Source organism: Callorhinus ursinus, unplaced genomic scaffold (assembly GCF_003265705.2).
Source record: "Callorhinus ursinus isolate GAN/ISIS: 27379988/994484 unplaced genomic scaffold, GSC_fseal_2.0 scaffold47, whole genome shotgun sequence".
NCBI classification, from domain to species: Eukaryota; Metazoa; Chordata; class Mammalia; order Carnivora; family Otariidae; genus Callorhinus; species Callorhinus ursinus.
In genome coordinates, this window is record NW_027397109.1 from 7,231,381 (window position 1) to 7,251,024 (window position 19,644).

The window sequence follows — 19,644 nt, forward strand, 5'->3', positions numbered from 1 at the left end:
TCTTTTTGTTACTAGCTACTTGGACAGATGTAAGGTGACATCTCATTTTGGTTTTGATTGGCATTTCCCTGAGGTTAGTGATGATGAGCATCTTTTCATGTGTCTGTTATATGTATCTCTTCTTTGGAAAAATGTGCATTCAGGTCCTCTGCCCATTTTTTAAATCAGGTTATTTGGGGGGTTTTAATATTGAGTTGTATAAGTTCTTAAATATTTTGGATATTAACCCCTTATTGGATATATCATTTGCAAATATCCTCCCATTCAGTTGGTTGCATTTTCATTTTGTTGATTGTTTCCTTTGCTCTACAAAAGCTTTTTATTTTGATGGAGTTCCAGTAGTTTACTTTTGCTTTTCTTTCTTTTGCCTGAGGAGACATATCCATAATTATGTTGCTAAGGCTAATGTCAAAGAGATTCCTGCCTGTGCTTTTTTCTAAGATTTTCATGGTTTCAGGTGTCACATTTAAGTCTTTGATCCATTTTGAGTTTGTTTTTGTGTATGGTGTAAGAAAGTGGTCCAGTTTCAAACTTTTACATGTAGCTGTCCAGTTTTCCAAGCACTATTTATTTTAGAGACTGTCTTTTCCCCATTGCATATTTTGCCTCCTTTGTTGAAGATTCATTGACTGTATAAGCATGGGCTTATTTCTGGATTTCCTATTCTGTTCTATTGATCTATGTGTCTATTTTTGTGCCAGTACCATATTGTTTTGATTATTGTAGGTTTGTAGTATATCTTGAAATCTGGAATTGTTATACTCCCACTTTGTTCTTCTTTTTAAAGACTGCTTTGGCTATCGAGTCTTTTGTGGTTCCATACAAATTTTAGTATTATTTGTTCTAGTTCTGTGCAAATGCTGTTGGTATTTTGATAAGGATTGCATTGAATCTGTAGGCTGCTTTGGGTAATATGGACGTTTTAACAATATTTACTCTTCCAACTCATTAGCATGGGATATTGTCCTATTTGTGTTGTTTTCAATTTCTTTCTTCAGTGTTTTATAATTTTCCGGTATAGGTCTTTCACCTCCTTGGTTAAGTTTATTACTAGGTATTTCATTATTTTTGGTGCAATTGTAAATGGAATTGTTTTCTTAATTTCTTTTTTGGCTACATTGTTATTAGATATGATTAATTTTTTAAGTTTATTTGAATGTTTAAAAATCATTTAAAAACTTTAACCACAGGGGCTGTTGGCGGCTCAGTTAGTTAAGTGTCTGACTCTTGGTTGCAGCTCAGGTCATGATCTCGTGGTCGTGGGATCAAGCCCCACATTGACCTCTGCACTCAGCACGGAGCCTGCTTCAGATTCTCTCTCCCTCTTCCTTCTGCTTATGCTCTGTCTCTCTCTCAAATAAATAAATAAAATCTTTAAAAAATTAAAAATTAAAACTTTAATCACAACACACATACAATAATGTTAAAAGCTTTATAAGGAAACAACTCTACCAGTACTCTGTCCCATCCCACTCCACAAGGGTAGCCTTTCAATTTTAAGCTTTTTAAAAAAGTGTTTATCTTCCTATTTCTAAATAATATGCAGATATTGCCATGTCTTGATTCAATTATTTATTTACTTTCTGCTATAGCACATGCACATTTTTAGTGTTCTCACACCTCCTTTCCCTCTTCTTAGAAGTTCCTTTTCTGGGTAAGTGGAAGTGTCCTGGAGAAGAAAATATCTATAGATTATGATCTTGGGTGGGGGAAGGAGGATTTAAATTATAAAGATTTCCCTCAGGGAAGCCCACCAGTAAATATAACCCATCCCACCAGGATTTTCATGCCTCATAGTTAAATATAAATGAAGAGACAAGTGTTATCAAATATATGAGCAACTCCTCCAATATGAGCTAAAGAGACTGAAACAAATAACAGAAAATGTAATTGTAACTACTATCCCAGAGAGATTATAAGAGATATTTTAAAAATATGCATATGGCGCACCTGGGTGGCTCAGTCAGTTAAGCATCTGCCTTTGGCTCAGGCCATGATCCCAGGGTCCTGGGCTGGAGTACCGTGTTGGGCTCCCTGTTCAGTGTGGAGTCTGCTTTTCCCTCTCCTTCTTCCCTGCCCCCCACTTGTGCTCTTTCTCACTCTCAAATAAATAAATAAAATCTTTAAAAATAAATAAAAGATATGCATACATGAAATAAAATTACATACACACACATTCAATCAAAATAAGAAAAAGTTTAAGCTATGTAATAGCAAAAATTTTAAATTCAGTAAAATGTTTGAAAGATAAAGTTGAAGTTTCCCAGAAAGCAGAATGAATAGACAAAGCAACAACAACAACAATAAGAGCTAAGAAATAAAGATAATACAATTAGAGGGTGAACCAGGACATCTGACATTTAAGTAATAAGAAGTTAATTCCAAAGAGTCAAGAAAGAAAAAAATGGAGAGGAAAATATTAAAGAAGTAATATAAGAAAATACCCCAGAACCAGAGAATATACACTTTTCTAATGAAAGGGCTACAGTGCCTGACCAGAGACCCCCTCTAAGGAATATCACTATGAAATGTTAGAACAGTGAAATGAACAGAAGATTTGAAAGCTTCCAAAGCTTGGGAAAAAAAGCAAACAATGTATTCAGGACACAGAGTATACTAGATTTCTCAACAACATTGGAAACTAGAGGACAATGAAGCAAGGACTAAAATTTTGAGTTAAATTATTCAGTCTAAAATTCTATATTCAGCCAAATAATAAATCAAAGTGATGGTAAAATCATAAATTTTCAGATATGCAAGGTCTCAAAATATCCGGGTCTCACGTATTCTTCATCCGGAAGTTATTAGAAGAGATTATCCATCGAAACAAGGAAGTAAACCAAGATATGAAGTCCAGAATACAGGGGACCCAACAAAGGAGAGAAACAAAGAAGATACCCATGACAAGAGTTGGGCAGAAGCCTAGAGAGCAAATCTTTACAGATTGGAGCAGCAGGATGGAGGGCTTCAAGAGCGCTGAGTCCAGGAAATAATGAAATCGATAAACTCTCTGTCCAGTCTGAGTGTATGGAAAACGGTATTGCAAGGCATTTCATATTACTGTTGCAGATGTGAGAACACTTAGCCATGGGTTCTAGGAAAATTAAACAAGTTGAAAAACAAGGCAATTGTTAACTCCAGATAAAATAAAAAGTTGTATAAGAAAGGAAATAAAGGGGTCCCTGGGTGGCTCAGTCGTTAAGCGGCTGCCTTCGGCTCAGGTCATGATCCCAGGGTCTTGGGATCGAGCCCCGCATCGGGCTACCTGCTCCACGGGGAAGCCTGCTTCTCCCTCTCCCACTCCCCCTGCTTGTGTTCCCTCTCTCGCTGTCTCTCTCTCTGTCAAATAAATAAATAAAATCTTTAAAAAAAAAAAAAAAGAAAGGAAATAAAATAATGATACACTACGAGGGTCAGTACTAAACTCTTTTTAAATAGTCACAATAAACAAATACATGGATTTAGCCAAATATGTTGATCCACATGGGAAGATAAATAAATCTCTTGCCTGAAGTTGCAAGCATTCTGGAACTAGGTGAAAAAAGAGAGTTTAATATCTCACCACTCAATACACAGACTCTCCCATTACCCCACCCCCTTTTCAGCTGGCAGTCTACCCTATTGTTCTGATTCTACTCTCTATAGTTTCTCTCCAGAGAGTATACCTCCATTTCTGCAGGATAGGGGAAAGGTAGTTGCCTAACTAATGGGGTTTCCATGAAGACGGTATTTTTATTTCTCTTTCTCGGGCTTGTTCTTTTGAACTGATTTTCAAGAGAAGAAAGGGAGGGAATGTTTTTAATGTTACTGTCTTAAAACTGAAGGTCCATATTGTTGCTAATATTTAAGATTTAGGAGACAGCACATGAAAATCTGTATTGATGTGAATTGGAAGGAGTGGAAATACTGCTCTGGTATTTCCACAATTCAGCAATTGGCAGGTCCTGGGTAGTGGCTGCTCCTTTCTAAAAGGGTAGGCAAGTCATGGATTCCACCAATCCCTGGTGACTAACACCTGGCCTGCTTGACTGTTTTAAATGCCTTACCCTATTGGCTTTTGAGTTTGTGAACCCAGTTCCCTAAGGTAAGACCATGGGAGAGGGAGGCAGAGGTGGAACAGGGAAAAAGTCATTGGAAGAGATGAGGTCAGGGAACTGAGAGGCCAAAGTGTTTGATGGTCCATCCACATGGATGAAGTCATTAAAAACAGTAGGCCAGAATAGAAAAAGAAAGGAAGTCAGTATGTGATGATGAAGAGAGGGGGAGAAGGTGGTATAGATTAAGAACATAAACTTCAGAGGGTCCAGTTTTTAGGTTTTTCTTGTTTGTCTTGTTTTTGGTATGAGAAGGAGCAAGAAATGGCTTAAAAGAGGCAGTATTGACAAGGAAGAAACTTACCCCACCTTCTGGCCTTCCTTGAGGCATGTGGGGTCCAAGAGAGAAAACACCTTCTGCTGTAGAGGGCTGCAGGAAAAAGCACTGACGGGGGGCTAGCTGGACATCAAGCAAGGATAGGAGCTAAAGAGAATATTCCAACAAGGTGCTAAGGGCACAGGGGAGGGGGCTTGCTCACAGATAGGGCATTCCAGAAAACAGATAGCTTTGGGAGGGATGGAAACTGGGTCACCTTAAACTGAGATGAATGAAGCAATAAATCTGGATGCTACTGGCTGACTGGAGGGGCTTCGACTTTAGGCGATTGCTGAGGTAAACAAGGATGTGAGAGGCATGATGGCATTAGTCATAGGCATCTCTTAGAGCAGTGCTATACAAGCCACAGCTGCAATCTATTAGACAGGAGGAAAATAAATTGGGGGGGGTGCCTGGGTGCCTCAGTCAGTTAAGCATCTGCCTTTGGCTCAGGTCATGATCCCAGAGTCCTGAGGTTGAGTCCCACGTCCAGCTCCCTGCTCAGTGGGGAGCCTGCTTCTCCCTCTCCCTCTGCCATTCCCCCTGCTTGTGCTCTGTCAAATAAATACGTAAAATCTTAAAAAAAGAAAGAAAGAAAGAAAGAAAGAAAGAAAGAAAGAAAGAAAGAAAGAAAGAAAGAAAGAAAGAAAGAAAGAAAGAAAAAGAAAGAAAGAAAAAGTCATGAAGTCTTTCACTTTGCATTCATGCCCTCACTCAACTTCAACAAATATTTATTGAGTGCCTACTATATACCAGGCACTGTTCTGGGTACTAGAGATGCAGTGAACAACACTGACGTAACCTCTCTCCTCTGGACCGGAGCTTTTATTGGTGGGAAGGTTTTTTTTTAATTCAAACTCTTTATTTGTTAGAGTTCTTTTCAGATTTTCTGTGTGTTCTTGAATTAGTGTCAGTAGTCTGGTCTTTCTAGGAATTTTTCCATTTCACCTAGGTTATTTAACTTGTTGACATACAATCACTCATAGTATTCCCTTATAAAGCTTTTCATTTCTGCAAGATTGGTAGTAATACCTTCTCTTTCATCCCAAATTTTAGTAATTTAAATCTTCTCTCTTTGTTTTCCTTGGTCAGCTTAGCTAAAGTTTCATTTAAAATTTTACTGAACTCTTCTAAGAACCAACTTTTGGTTTTATTGATTTTCTGTATCGTTTTTCTAGTCTCTTTTCATTTATTTGCACTCTAATATTTATTATTTCCTTCCTTTTGCTTGCTTTGGGTTTAATCTGCTCTTCTTTTCTAATTTGTTAAGGTGGAGGAGTGAGCTATAAGTTTGAGCTCTTTTATCTTTTCTAATATCGTGTTCACAGTATAAATTTCTTTCTAAGCACTGCCTTAGCTGCATCTAAGTTTTATGTTATACTTTTTTTTCATTCATCAAAAGTTTTTTCTAATTTCTTGCATGATTTCTTCATTTCATCGGTTATTTAGGAGTGTTTCATTTAATTTCCATATATTTGTGAATTTCCCAAATTTTCTTCTGTTACTGATTTTTAATTTAATTCCATTGTGGTTGGATAACACACTTTGTATGATTTCAACACTTTTAAATTTGTTGAGGGCTTGTTTTGTGGCTGAATGTATAATCTATCCTAAAGAATGTTCTATGTGTACTTGAGAAGAATGTATATTTCGCTGCTGTTGGGTGTGATACAGATGTGTTGGGTCTATTTGATTTACGGTGCTATTCAAGTCGTCTAGTTCCTTGCTGATCTTCTGCCTTGCTCTAGCCATCACAGAAAATGGATTTGTTGAAATCTTCAATTATTATTGTTGAATTTTCTATTTTTTCCCCTTCAATATTGTTAATTTTTGCTATTTTGGTGTTCAGTTGTTATGTGAATATGTGTCTAATTGTTATGTTTTCTTGATAGATGGACCCTTTTGTCAGTATAAATGTTCTTCTTTGTGTCCAGTAACAATTTATTCTAAAACAAACACATTATTCTAAAAATAATAAAAAATTTATTTGATATTAGTATAGCCACTCCATGTTTCTTCTCTTACTTTTTGCATGGTACAGGTGTTTCTATCCTTTCACTTTCAACACATTTGTGTCTTTAAAGTTGTCTCTCGTAGATAGCATACAGTTGGATCATGTTTTCTCGTTTGTTTTTGTTTTAGAAAGGGAAAGAGAGAGAGACAGGGGCATAGGGAGAGGAAGAAAGAGAACCTCAAGCAGGCTCCATGCCCAGTGTAGAGCCCAACACAGAGCTTGATCCCATGACCCTGAGACCATGATCTGAGCTGAAATCAAAAGTCAGACTGAGCTACCCTGGTGCCGCTGGATCATGTTTTTATATCCATTCTGCCATCTCTTGTCTTTTGATTGGAATGTTTAGTAATTCATATTTAAAGTAATTATTGATAAGGTAGGATTTATGGCTGCCATTTTGCTATTTGTTTTTTATATGTCTTATGTCTTTTTTGTTCTTCCATTTCTCTATTACTGCCTTCTTCTGTGCTATGTTTTTAGAATGTACCATTTTAATTTTCTTCTTGCCTCTTTTTCTATATTCTAAAAAGTTATTTTCTTAAAGGTTGTCCTGAGGAATACAATTAACTTCTTTTTTTAAAAGATTTTATTTATTTGTTTGAGAGAGACAGAAAGAGAGCACAAGCAGGGGGGAGGGTCAGAGGGAGAGGGAGAAGCAGACTCCCCGCTGAGCAGGGAGCCTGATGTGGGGCTCAATCCCGGGACTCTGGGATCATGACCTGAGCCAAAGGCAGATGCTTAAACCGACTGAGCCACTGGTGCCCTACAATTAACTTCTTAACTTGAAATAATCTAAGTAGAATTAGTACCAACTTCATTTCAATCATACACCAAACTATGCTTCAATATAGCTCCATTCTCTCCTACCTCCTTTGTGTTATTATTGCCATACAAATTACATATTTATACATTATAAATGTAAATGTATAAATGTAAAACAGTTCCAAATAAACTATGGACTCTGGGAATCAAACTGAGGGTTTTAGAGGGGAGGGAGGTGGGGGGATGGGTTAGCCCAGTGATGGGTATTAAGGAGGGCATGTATCTCATGGAGCACTGGGTGTTATATGCAAATGATGAATCATGGAACACTACATCAAAAACTAATGATGTACTGTATGGTGACTAACATATCATAATAAAAATATAAAAAAATAGTTTACATAAAAAGATTTTAATTAAAAGATTTAAAAAAACAAAAAAATTAAATATTTTATATTCTCTTTTATATTCAACTATGCAGTTATCTTTACCAGTGCTCTTTATTTCTGTGTGTGGATTCAAGTTACTGTCTTGTATCCTCTCATTTAAGCCTGAGGACTCTTTTGGTATTTCTTGTAATTCATGTATGCTGGCGATGATTTGTCAGTTTTTGTTTGTCTGGAAATGCCTTAATTTCTCCTTCATTTTTGAAGGGTGATGTTGCTAGATATAGAATTCTTCATTTGTAGTCTTTTTCTTTCAGCCCTTTAAATGTCTTCCGTTCTGACCTCCATGATTTCTGATGAGAAGTCAGATATTAATCTTATAGAGAATCCCTTGTATGTGATAAGTTGCTTTTATCTTGCTTTCAAGATTCTCTCATTGTCTTTGGCTTTCAATAATTTGACTATTATGTATTTAGGTATGGACTGCCTTGAGTATATCATACTTAGAATTATTTCAGCTCCTTGGATGTGCAGATTAATACAATTTCATAAAATCTGAGAATTTTTCAGTCATTTCTTCAAATACTCTTTGTGTCCCTTTCTCTCTCCTTTCCTTCTGGGACTTTATGCATATGTTGGTATGCTTAATAGTTCTTCACAGTTCTCTGAGGCTCTGTTCATTTTTCTTCATTGTTTTGTCTTTCTGTTTGTGACACTGGATAATCTCAATTGACTTATCTTCAAATTCACTGATTCTTACCTCTGCTATTTCGAATCTGCCGTTGAATCCTTCTAATGAATACTTTATTTCATTGTATTTTCCAACTCCAAAATTTATATATTTTTTTAAATATCTCTCTTCTTTTATATTATCAATTTGATGAGACATTGTTCTCAGACTTCCCTTGATTTTATTTTTTTAAAGACTTTATTTATTTATTTGCCAGAGAGAGAGAGCACAAGCAGGGTGAGCAGCAGGCAGAGGGAGAAGCAGACTCCCTGCTGAACAAGGAGCCTGATGCAGACTTGATCTCAGGACCTCGGGATCATGACCTGAGGTGAAGGCAAACACTTAACCCGACTGAGCCACCCAGGCGTCCCTCAGACCTCCCTTTAATTCTTTAAATATGATTTCCCTTAGTGAACATATAATAGATGATTTAAAGTCTTTGCCCAATAAATCCAATGCCTGGGTTTCCTCAAAGACAGTTTCTACTAACAGCTTTTTCCCCTATATTGGCCGTATTTTTCTGGTGCTTTCCAAGTCCTATAATTTTCTGTTGGAACCTGGACATTTTGAATAAAAGTATATGGCAACTCTAGAAATTTATCCTTCCTGCCCCACTCTAAGGTTATTGGTAATGTTTGTTGTTGTTTTGTTTGTTCAGTGACTCTGATGAACTAATTCTGTAAAGTCTGTATTCTTTGTCATGTTTGGCTACCAAAATTTCTTCTCAGGTGTTTGGTGTCAGCCAATTATTGGACAGAAATTTCCCTAGATGTTTTTGAACCAATAAGTGTCCCAGCCTTTGCTGAGAGGCTGTGTCAGGGCTCACCTTCAACATTCCAATAAGTAGTTTACAACTCTTCCTTAGCCTTCACTTTCTGCTTGGCACTGAACCTTAAGGTCAGCCATTGTGAGAGATTAGGGCCTTATCAGGCATTTCCTGAATATGAGCACGGCCCTTTATCCTATGGACTCTCCTTCCCCATCTGTCCTTTAAATTTTTTTTGGTTGGCCTCTTGTTAGCCCCAACTAGTTTCACTACCTCAGGCAGCTGTGATGTTAAACAATTGCTACTGATTGTTTCTGACAAATGCCCTAGGAATAGGGCTGTTGGCACAAAGTTAGTTCTAAGCCAGGGCAAGCAAAGACAAGCCCCATGGATGGAGCTTTTCAAGTCAAATAAAGACAGTTTTCTGGGAATGGGGCTTTTGGGGAGCTCTGAACCCATTCTGCCACCTCCAGTGGCTGCTACCCTACTAGTTTTCAAAACCACTGTAATTATAAGGCTGTTGGTTTACAAGGCTACCACAGAGCTGGAGAGGAGATGCTAACTGAGCAAGTCAAATGCTATAAAGATCACTACTCTAACCAAGATTCAATACTTTTTCTTGTATATACACTCTCTGGATTGTTGCAAGTCTTTGGTTAATTTCTGGAGTTCTGAGAAGGTTGATTTTGACAATTTTAGCCAGTGTTCCCTTTTTATGGAGAAGCAGATTTTCTGCCATTCTGGAAGTGCTTCTACCAGATTTATTTTTGTCTTTCATTATCCTGAATTGATCCCCTCAGCCTCCAGTTGTCTAAATCCTTGAGTACAGTGCAGTATTTTCATCAGATAGCTTATAAGTGATATGAGAAGGTGGTACAAAAGGCCATAAAAATGATGAATACTTAAGTATAGATCCTGATGCTTTTTCAAAGTACTGCTCCAAGATCCTCTCCCAGGTGTGGATATACATTTGAAATGTCAAAGATCTGCCAATTCTTCATTTTATGCGAGAGCTAAAACTTCTGTGGATACATAAAAGCAAAGTAGAGTCAGATGAGTTTTCCTACCAAAGTGAATGTGAAATCATGTTGGGAGCCCACTAGAAGGAGATTTTTGTTTTGTTCAATTTTTTGTCTGTTTTGTTTTTATTTGTTCTAATCTTACAGACTAATTAACTTGAAAATGCGGTATTTAAATAGAGGTACAGGAGGAATGTACTGTGGAGGGAGGGCATTAACATTTAATAATTCTGCCTGGTGGGTGCACAAGTTATCTTGTTATTTGTACTCTTCATTTATACATATTATACACACACACACACACACACACACACACACACACAGAGAGGCAGTCCTTGCTTTGCCAGTTCAGATATGCCTGATTTTAGCTACTACGGCTTAGTTAAATAACACCAGTAGCTCAACAATATGGTTCAAATTTCAGTTATCATAGCATATTAGCTGTGAGAAAATGCGTAGAGTATAACCTTCCGTGGTAGCTCCTTAGTCCACAAATCACTATGTAAATAACTTGTGCATCACCATCAGTGAGAAATCCCAGCAGTTGTTTCAAAGTCTGTCAGTGATTGGTTACTGCACATCTGCTGTACAGTTTAGGTAATGACAGCAAAGTGTGCAGTTGTGTTGCCTCCTTTTCTCCCAATGATAAACCCACACAGCACTGTATAAAAATGGGTAACTGAAAGAGAGGATCGGTCAACAAAGATGATAGTGCAGCAAAGGAAAAAATGAAAAAGATGGAAGTGCAGTGAAATTTGAATGGAATGTAAATGGTGTTATAGAAAAAATAGGCGATTGTGAAAATACTGACACTAGTCATCTTTCCAGAGACTCTAGATTTGCAGCCAGAAGAACTTACTGAATATAAACTAGGATGAAGAGAATGGTTGTGACAAAAAGGATGAGGATGTCCCGGAGAATGTCACATTAAAGGAACTCTGATATATTTCACAACATTGAAAGCTCAGAAGATAAACCGTTGAAAGTAATCCAAACATGATGCATTACCAAGGCACAGAAAAGATGCTTTATGTAACAATTCTACCAGGAGAAGACCAGCACTATTCAAGTTACTTTTGATAAGTTTCTCTTACAAAGAAATAAAACAGGTTAATTCTCGATGTTTGTAATATCTCAAACTACAGTGTATTAAATGAGTTTTACTTTTTTTTTTTTCCATTTCCTTATACATTTACAACCATCAGTGAAGAGAGTTTGGCACGTTTTGACAAAATTGTTAAAAGTCACGGAAGAATCTTAATTTTTCCCATTGATTATTAAGATAGTTTTGCATGATTCACAGTCATTCCCACAGTTCCAAACCACCGTGCAAGCGAGGACTGCATATATACCACATACATCATGTATATAGTATATGTACCATATGTATTCTGTACAGTATTCACGTGTATACACATACATGCGTTTTGTATAGATGCATTCTATGTAAACATAAAATCTTCAAACACTTAGGTTAGAACACATAAATGATGCTTACAAACCATTAACCGGTAATTATAAATTAAAAACATTTTTTTTTCTCTTCTGGAAGCTTGTCATGGGATTCTCCTGGACTCTACACGGCTGACAGGAGCTCCTGGCAGCCGCAGAAGAAACTGAGGCACGCGCGGCGCGGGGCCGGCGGGCGGGGGGGCGGGGGCGGGGGGGGGGGGGGGGGGGGCGGTGGCCCGACCGCTCCCGCGTCTCCTTAAGAGGGAGTCCCGCAAGGCCCGCTGCTCGGGACGCCCGCCCTGGGCGCACGCGGGGGCCGCGCCGGCCGGGCGGAGGGGGCGGTGCGGGCGGCGGCGGGAGCGGGAGCGGCCGGGCACGCACGGCCGCGGCGGCGGCGGCGGGAGCGGGAGTCCCGGCCACGCGCGGCCGCGGCGGCGAGGGCGACGGCGGCGGCGGGAGCGGCGGGAGCTGTGGCGGCGGCGGATGGCCCAGAGCTGATCTATGCGGCGCTTGGAGGGGCTGTGTCTGCGGCGCCGGCGGCGGCGGCGGGGCCCTGCCCGCGAGCGGAGCGGGGACAAGATGAAGTACCAGAAATACCTGACGGTGCTGCAGATGGCCATCGGCGTCACCCCCTCCAACCGCGGCAGCCTGCTGCCGCTCAAGAGGAAGCTGTGGTGAGGGCGCGGCGGGCGCGGCGGGCGCGGGTCGGGGCCCGGGCTGGCGGGCAGCGAGGCCGCCGGCGGCCGGGCCCGACGGGCGCGCAGAGCCGGGGGCGCAGCAGCCATTTCGGAGCCCGTAGGGCCGAGGCCGCCGCGCCCCGCGCCCACGCCGGCATGTTCGGCCGCGACCCTCGCCTGTGCCCCGCGACACGCAGAGCGGCGCGCTGCCGGGAGGGAGGGGCGGGGACCCGGCGGCTTACGGGCACCGGGACACCGGTCTCCCGCCCGGGACTGTCCTTCCAGCCCCATCCCCGCGAGTTCTGGCTCAGAATTTCCAGCCAGGCTTCCTTGGGGGCAGAGAAACAATTTCTTAGCTCTGCGTTTTCTGCTATTTCTCAAAACCCATCTGCTGTGGGTTCAGAGTGAAGGGCGAGCCGCTCCCACGGTGAGGGGAATAAGTTGCGAGATTTTAATGGCATTATCAGGGACTACATTTTATCTGCACGCGTTCCAGTTCCCCTGACCTGGAAACTGTTATTGGGGTAACGGGAAAAGATCGCCCTTAAAAGAAAAATGTCTGGAAGTTTTCCAGATCTGGTTTACACGGTTGATTATCTGTTGGGTTGTACTGCATTTTATTAGCATTTAAATGTGGCATATGGAATCCCCGTGGGCTGCCTAGGCGTTCCATCGCCTTGAGACTTAAGTGTAAGGTTCTGTCACAAAAGAGTCCAGTAAAGGGATGGTGACTATAGGAAAAATATGCCAGAATTCTTTGGTCTTCAGTGGCTATTTTAATTTTAAAATTTGTGGTCGGTGAGGTTCTTAGAGATTTACGCACTTTAATTTTAATTGAATTTAATTTCAAGGTTATAGAGAAAAAGGAAATGAGGGAAATGCTTTTAGGCATTTGAGAAAAGTAGCTTCTGTTATCTAAGACGAAATGAGGGATCCAAGGAATAAAAAGATGGAACAACCGAGAAAAAGAGTTTTTTGAAAAAAGAATGCCAATAGAGAATTTTGGAGGTTAAGACCAAAAAATATGGGCAGCAAAGTTCAAATTTCAGCTGTGCCACTTACCGAGTGACCTTAAGCAAATTACTGGAGTATCTGTTTCTTGGTCTGTAGGGTGAGAATGATATTATCTACCTCATGGGGTCATAACCCAGATCAACTGAGATAATGAATACAAAGTACCTACCACTATGTCTGACTGAATAATGGGTGCTTAGTGAATATTAGTGTCTTCCTCAGTGCCCTCCCCCCACCAATTTGTTTTAAAAAAGAGAGATTTTGGGGTGCCTTGCGGGTGTAGTTGGTTAAGCCTCCAACTCTTTGTTTCAGCCGGGGTCCTGACCGGGGGGTGGTGGGATTGAGCCTCCTGTCTGCTTCCCCACTCAGCGTGGAGTCCTCTTGAGTTTTTCTCTCCCTCTCTGCCCCTCCCCCACTTTCTCTCAATGGAATTAATCTTTAAAAAAAGATTTATTCTGCAAAAGGGATTTTGATTTGAAGAGCATCAAGTGACAACACATCAAAGACTAGACTGGTAATAGTTGGCCTTAATTAAGAAATGGAAGACTTTAGCAAATATATGAAGACTCTGCCACTATTACGAAGCAAGAAGTAGTAACATTTGAAGATACCTTTTCAGGTTGTTGGTGTACAGGAAGAAAAAAAGAGGTCAGCTCCCAACAGTCTTTCCTCTCACTCTGCTTTTCTTCTGAGTACTTACCAATATCCAAAGCACTACATATTTCACTTGTCCTACATGTTACCCCTCCCCCCCGCAACTGGAATGTAAGTTGCATGGGGGCAGGCCTTTTTATCTCTTTAGCTTATTACTAAGTCCCCTGTAACTGGTATCTGGTACAAAATAGTTTCTGAAAAGATATGTGTTGAATACGTTAATTCTTAATAATGCGTAACTGGGAAGGAGATTTTCTTGATGTTAAATTTAAAAACTGAGATGTGAGAGTAATGTTTGAGGAGCTGTTAGGCATGAATATTATCACAGGTTGGCCACCAAGTCAGGATACCAGGTTTATTCTTTTTCAGTGGGGTGCTGCTTCTGAAAATACATTCCCCAACATAGTTTGTGAAGAGAGGACACAAAGAAATAAAATCCAGGTAACTTTTGTGCTCTAGAGATTCATGTTTCAAGCAGGCAGTGAACTCAGGCCACGGTTAAAAACCATCTTACTAAGAGAGAGCCTGGAAAAGGCAGGGGGATTTTGTTTAACTTTTCCACAATCTTAAATGAGCATTTCAGAATTTCTGCTCAATGTTAAGTGAATTTGCAAATGTTAATCTAGTTTCTCTAGTGGCAAATGAAGAGCATATGCTACAGAAACTCTAGAGTGAATGGTATATTAAACATAGATATATATATAGTCCTTTTTTTTTAAGTTGAAGAATATTGTGCTGCCTGATTCATCTATCTCTTATATCCTCTGGAATTTATTTTCTGGATAACATTTCATTTTGCCAGCATCAGAGCCAATGGCACATGGAGGATTGAGACAGAAGGCACTGTTACATGGCAAGAAGATACGTAGATACGAGTTCTGACTCCAGAGTGGCCGGTGGGAACCAATAGCAGACATCAGCAAGGGTGGTCAGACCTTGAAATGCCCTAGCTTATGCCCATTTGTAGGATGTGAGGGCATACTATGATAACTGGTTGTGGCATATATGAAGCTTTCTATGAAGGTGCTTATGAAAATGTGTATGCTGTCTGTGTTTCTCTCTTTAAATTATTGCAGTCCGTATGGAAAGACTGCACGCCTGCAAAGCTTATGCCAATGGAAGTAAAGGGTAGGGGTGAATGATCCAGTGTTTTGGTCCCACACTTCTTTCTAGTTTGACCATTTGTGCTCATTAGCTTTCTTTTGTGCAGTATCTTTTTTTCTAATTGGCTCTGCAAATCCTTTAAGGAATATTATGTGTACACACTGGTTTAGGTGAAAACTAAAGCAGACAAACAGCCAGACCTGCATCAGTGGAGCCTGCAATTCTTCTCTCTGTCTCCTTCTCCAAGAAATTTAGGAAGTAGGACTGTTTGCAGTATTTGGTTCTGAATCGTTAGTGTTTAGGAACCTGGAAGTCAGGCCTGTTACCTCTACCTGCAATAGTTGTCAGTTTGTGCAGCTTGCTTCCTGTGGGAGTCTTCTATAATTGCTGGTTATGAAAAGAAGCAGAAGGACACTGTATTTCCCAGAGCTGCTGTAACAGATTGCCATGGACTCGGTAGCTTTAAACAACAGAAATTTATTCTCTCTAGTTCTGGAGGTCAGGAGTCTGAAATCAAGGTGTCTGCAGAGCCACGCTCCCTTGAAGTCTCTTAGGGAGAATGCTTCCTTACTTCTTCCAGCTCCTGGTGGCTGCAGGCATTCCTTGTGGCTGAATCACTCCCCCCTCTCTCTACATCTTCACATGGTCTTCTTTGTGTGTCTGTGTCCTCTCGGCTTCTTCTCTTACAAGGACATTTGTTATTGGATTTCGGGTCCACCTGGATAATCCAGGATAAGCTCATCTCAAGACCCTTCAGTATATCTGCAAAGACTCTTTTTCTAAATGGGTTCACATTTACAGGTTCCTGGGGTTAGGAAGAGTGGAGAGGAAGGGCACCATTCAATCCAGTACAGGTACTGGGGCCAACTCTCTGCTCTTTGGTGGGTGTGAAGCCCAAATAACTGTTTCATCATAATTTTACGTTGTCAGTCTTGATTTTTTTTTTCCCCCACTGGTTGTCAAATGATCCTTTATTGAAACATTTTCCTTTGTAGTTAACTAGCCGGGCATTCCAGCGCACCACTGTTGATGTGATCTATGATGTCATGAGGGTGGCGGGCATCTACATTGCAGCCCACAGATTGGGCAGTCCCCAGGATCTCTTTAATGGTTCCAGAGAGTTCTCTCGCTAAAGATCGGTGTCGCATCTGTCGGGCAATATTGACAATCTCATCAAAAGTGATATTTCCACTGTGCTTAATGTTTTTCTGCTTCTTTCTGTCTCTTGGTGGTTCCTTGAGGGCTTTGGTAATCAGGGCAGAGGCAGAAGGTACCACTTCAATCTGGGCCTGTCTGTTCTGAATGGTCAGTTTCACCGTAATCCTTAGACCCTTCCAATCACCAGTTGCCTTGACGATGTCATCACCAACCTTTTTTGGAGACAGACCCAGCGGGCCTATCTTCGGGGCCAGGGCAGACGTGGCACCGACTTCGCCACCGGTGCACCTCAGGTACACGACTTTGATCTCGTTGGGGTCGAACTTAGGCGGCATGGCGGAGGTGGCTGGTGTCGGATGAACCCGGATTCGGGACGACCGAAGAAAGTTGCACCTTTGCCTCCCCGAGCCAAAAGCCAAAAGCGTCAGTCTTGATTTTTGCACTGAGTGCTCTTAGGAATGTTTACACTGATCTTAGGGGGGAAAGAGTGTCATTTCATTTTCTTCATGCCTCTAAATATATTTCTCCCAGTTATTTGAGTAATTATTAAAGGCCACGTGGTATCAACTCACTCATTCAAGTAGTAGTCCAGTAATCAGATTCTGGAAATAAGAAGAGCTGTCATTCATTGAGCTAATTATTACCTGCTGGGCCCTGTATGAGTGCTTTCCAAGCAACCCTCATGTAACCTGCAGCACCGCTGTGAGGTAGGTGTTGTACATTCCCAGTTTTACACATGAGATCACTGACTTGCCCAGAGTCACACATCAAGTTTTATACCAGTTGTTGGCGTTAAAAACACATTTGAGCAGGAACATGACAGTCTAGAAAGGAAGAACAACTGGAAACAGGTACAAAATGACTGGAAAGTGCCTTGTAGAATGTTGTTTCTCCAAGGGTGGCACATAGTCCCCTCATGGGTCCCAGAGGTTCCCCGATGGGATGGGTACGGCTCTACTATCCAAGTCCTTTCTTGGTTTCTTTTCTTTTTTTATTGATTGAGGTATAATTGACATACGACATAATTACTTTCAGGGGTACAACATAATGATTCAATATTTATGTATATAGCAAAATGATCAGTACAGTAAATCTAGTTAACATCCATCCCTTTCTTAGTTTCTTTAATGAGCAAATTATAGGCAATTATACACATTATTACTTGTAAGTACAACTAAAGGTCGGCCATTTATATAAACCTTTTAAGTGAACTCTTGAGGTTTCTTTTTCTTTTTTTTTAAAGATTTTATTTAGTGGGGCACCTGGGTGGCTCAGTTGGTTAAGCGACTGCCTTCGGCTCAGGTCATGATCCTGGAGTCCCGGGATCGAGTCCCGCATCAGGCTCCCTGCTCAGCAGGGAGTCTGCTTCTCCCTCTGACCCTCTTCCCTCTTGTGCTATCTCTCATTCTCTCCCTCTCAAATAAATAAATAAAAATCTTTAAAAAAAAAAGATTTTATTTAGTGCTCGCTTCGGCAGCACATATAATAAAGATTTTATTTATCCGACAGTGAGAGACACAGCGAGAGACACAGCGAGAGAGGGAACTCTTGAGGTTTCTGAAGTCTGTTACTTATAGACAAAAATTAGCATTTTACTAGCTTTTAGTGAAGCACCCTTCACAAGGATTCAGTATCCTTCTAAAGTCATCTGCCCTGCTGAACTTAGCAGTATCTCAAGGCCTCTGTTGTTATACCCTTGTTTGTAATTCCCCTTGTTTGGGGGAAAGATGCTTTGCTATCACCCATTAGTATTAATCTTGGGTGTGGCTATCAATTCCTGATATTTTAAAATTAATATCTTGTAGAGAGATTGTTAGGTGGTACTTTTGTTGGTAATTTGTTCTTGTATAAATGCTTTGTTTTTACCATCTTGATTATTTTTGCCCAATTCTTTATTATTATTGAGATCTTTTCCACTAGAAATTAGAGATGGGTGAGGTAGATAAGTTTAGGAATTGTTTGTTCTAAGTGAACCATGGTCAAAAATGATTGTGAGCCAAAACTCTTGAGTTAGAAACAAAATGAGAGGGTGGACACTGGGTTTCTGCCTTTCAAGCATGCCAACCATGCCCACAAGTAAAAACATGGTCCCATTAGGGAAGTTATGAAGGGAGTGGGGAGGAGAAATTTTCTCCCCAATCATCCCCTAGGGATGATGGAATGGACTTAAGAATTAGGAAAAGAAAAACTTCATTGTAAACTAAATATTGATTTCCCCAGAGTTCAAGAGAAAATATCCAACATGATTGTATCTCAGTTACTAACTTTATTTTTCTTGTTGTCAAGGGCCATTCTCCTAAATATTTGGGAAATAAATCCCAGAGTCTGAGTTATTCAGTGCAGACCACACCATCAGGTTGAGGGAGAGTGGGACCTTGGTATTAAAAATACCCCTTGGGTGCCTGGGTGGCTCAGTCAGTTAAGGTTTGAGTCTTGATTTTGGCTCAGGTCATGATCTCAGGGTCATGAGATCAAGCCCCACATCAGGCTCCACACTGGACGTGGAGCCTGCTTAGGATTCTCTCTCTCCCACTCCCTCTGCCCCTCCCTCAGCTTGCTCGCTCTCTGTCTCAAACAACAACAACAACAACAACAACACCCCTTATACTCCATGTTAGGAAGAACTGTCTTTGGTGGGCTTTTTGTATCCCAGTATAGCCCGTCTTAGCTGAGTTGTAAATACTCCTCTGTATTCTTATGAGTGTCCAGCGGAAAAGTATTTGAATATGCACATATCCCCGCCCCAAGAGAAATACTAATTCTCAAAAACAGTAGTAAAAATTGGGGCGCCTGGGTGGCATAGTCGTTAAGCATCTGCCTTTGGCTCAGGTCATGATCCCAGCGTCCTGGGATCGAGCCCCACGTTGGGGTCCCTGCTCCATGGGAAGCCTGCTTCCCCCTCTCCCACTCCCCCTGCTTGTGTTCCCTCTCTTGCTGTGTCTCTCTCTGTCAAATAAATAAATAAAATCTTTAAAAAAAAAAAAAAGTAGTAAACCAAAAGAGACGCGACGTCTTAAATTCTCCTATATCTCAGCACCCCTTCTACTTATATATGAGTTAACATTGAACGTTATTTCCTGGAACCATGTTTATTCCTTTTCTTTTTTTCCCCCCACCAAAGAAAAGGAGGTCATTACTGAACCAAATGTTTTTTAACAGTTGACCTCTTAGCTTTCCAAAGACTTGGTCAAAACTTTAAAGTTACTGAAATTTCTCTGTAGGAGCCTGGTTCTATGCCTGGACCGGCACCTTCCTCCTGAGGAGTCTGTGGGTGGGGTGGATACAGACTTGATATTCACCTGCTATATGTCAATTCAGCTCTACTCTTTAGTAAATGTTTTTGTTATGAACCTGGTGAAGAAGGGGAGGATCAATTCTTCTGGTTATATTTAAGATGTTTTTTTCTGCTTTAGTCACTGGACTTGGTATTACATTGAGTTAAGTCTGATAAATTTCTTGGCTGTCAGTCATTTATAGATTTGGTAGATATAAATTCTT

At 40.6% G+C, this 19,644-nt stretch overlaps 2 protein-coding genes across 8 annotated transcripts in view; one reads left to right on the forward strand and one right to left on the reverse strand.

The window, feature by feature from the left end:
* Positions 1-11,947: 11,947 nt before the first annotated feature.
* TJP1 (tight junction protein 1) overlaps positions 11,948-19,644 on the forward strand; it is a 263,988-nt gene continuing 256,291 nt past the window's right edge. For 4 of the 7 annotated variants that reach the window (XM_073882512.1, XM_073882513.1, XM_073882514.1 and 1 more), the window contains exon 1: positions 11,948-12,213. In XM_073882512.1, the coding sequence (XP_073738613.1) occupies positions 12,041-12,213 (173 nt within the window). In that variant the 5' untranslated portion in view covers positions 11,948-12,040. The remainder of the gene's footprint in view (positions 12,214-19,644) is intronic. The other 3 variants (XM_073882517.1, XM_073882516.1, XM_073882518.1) reach the window with 3 other exon arrangements.
* On the reverse strand, positions 15,944-16,563 carry LOC112840014 (large ribosomal subunit protein uL11-like). The gene has a single exon (XM_073882556.1). The coding sequence runs from the start codon at positions 16,479-16,481 to the stop codon at positions 15,984-15,986; it is 498 nt and encodes a 165-aa protein (XP_073738657.1). The 5' UTR covers positions 16,482-16,563; the 3' UTR covers positions 15,944-15,983.

Coding starts and splice junctions, on each gene's coding strand:
- LOC112840014 (XM_073882556.1), bottom strand. CDS start 16,481: ATGCCGCCTAAGTTCGACCCCAACGAGATCAAAGTCGTGTACCTGAGG.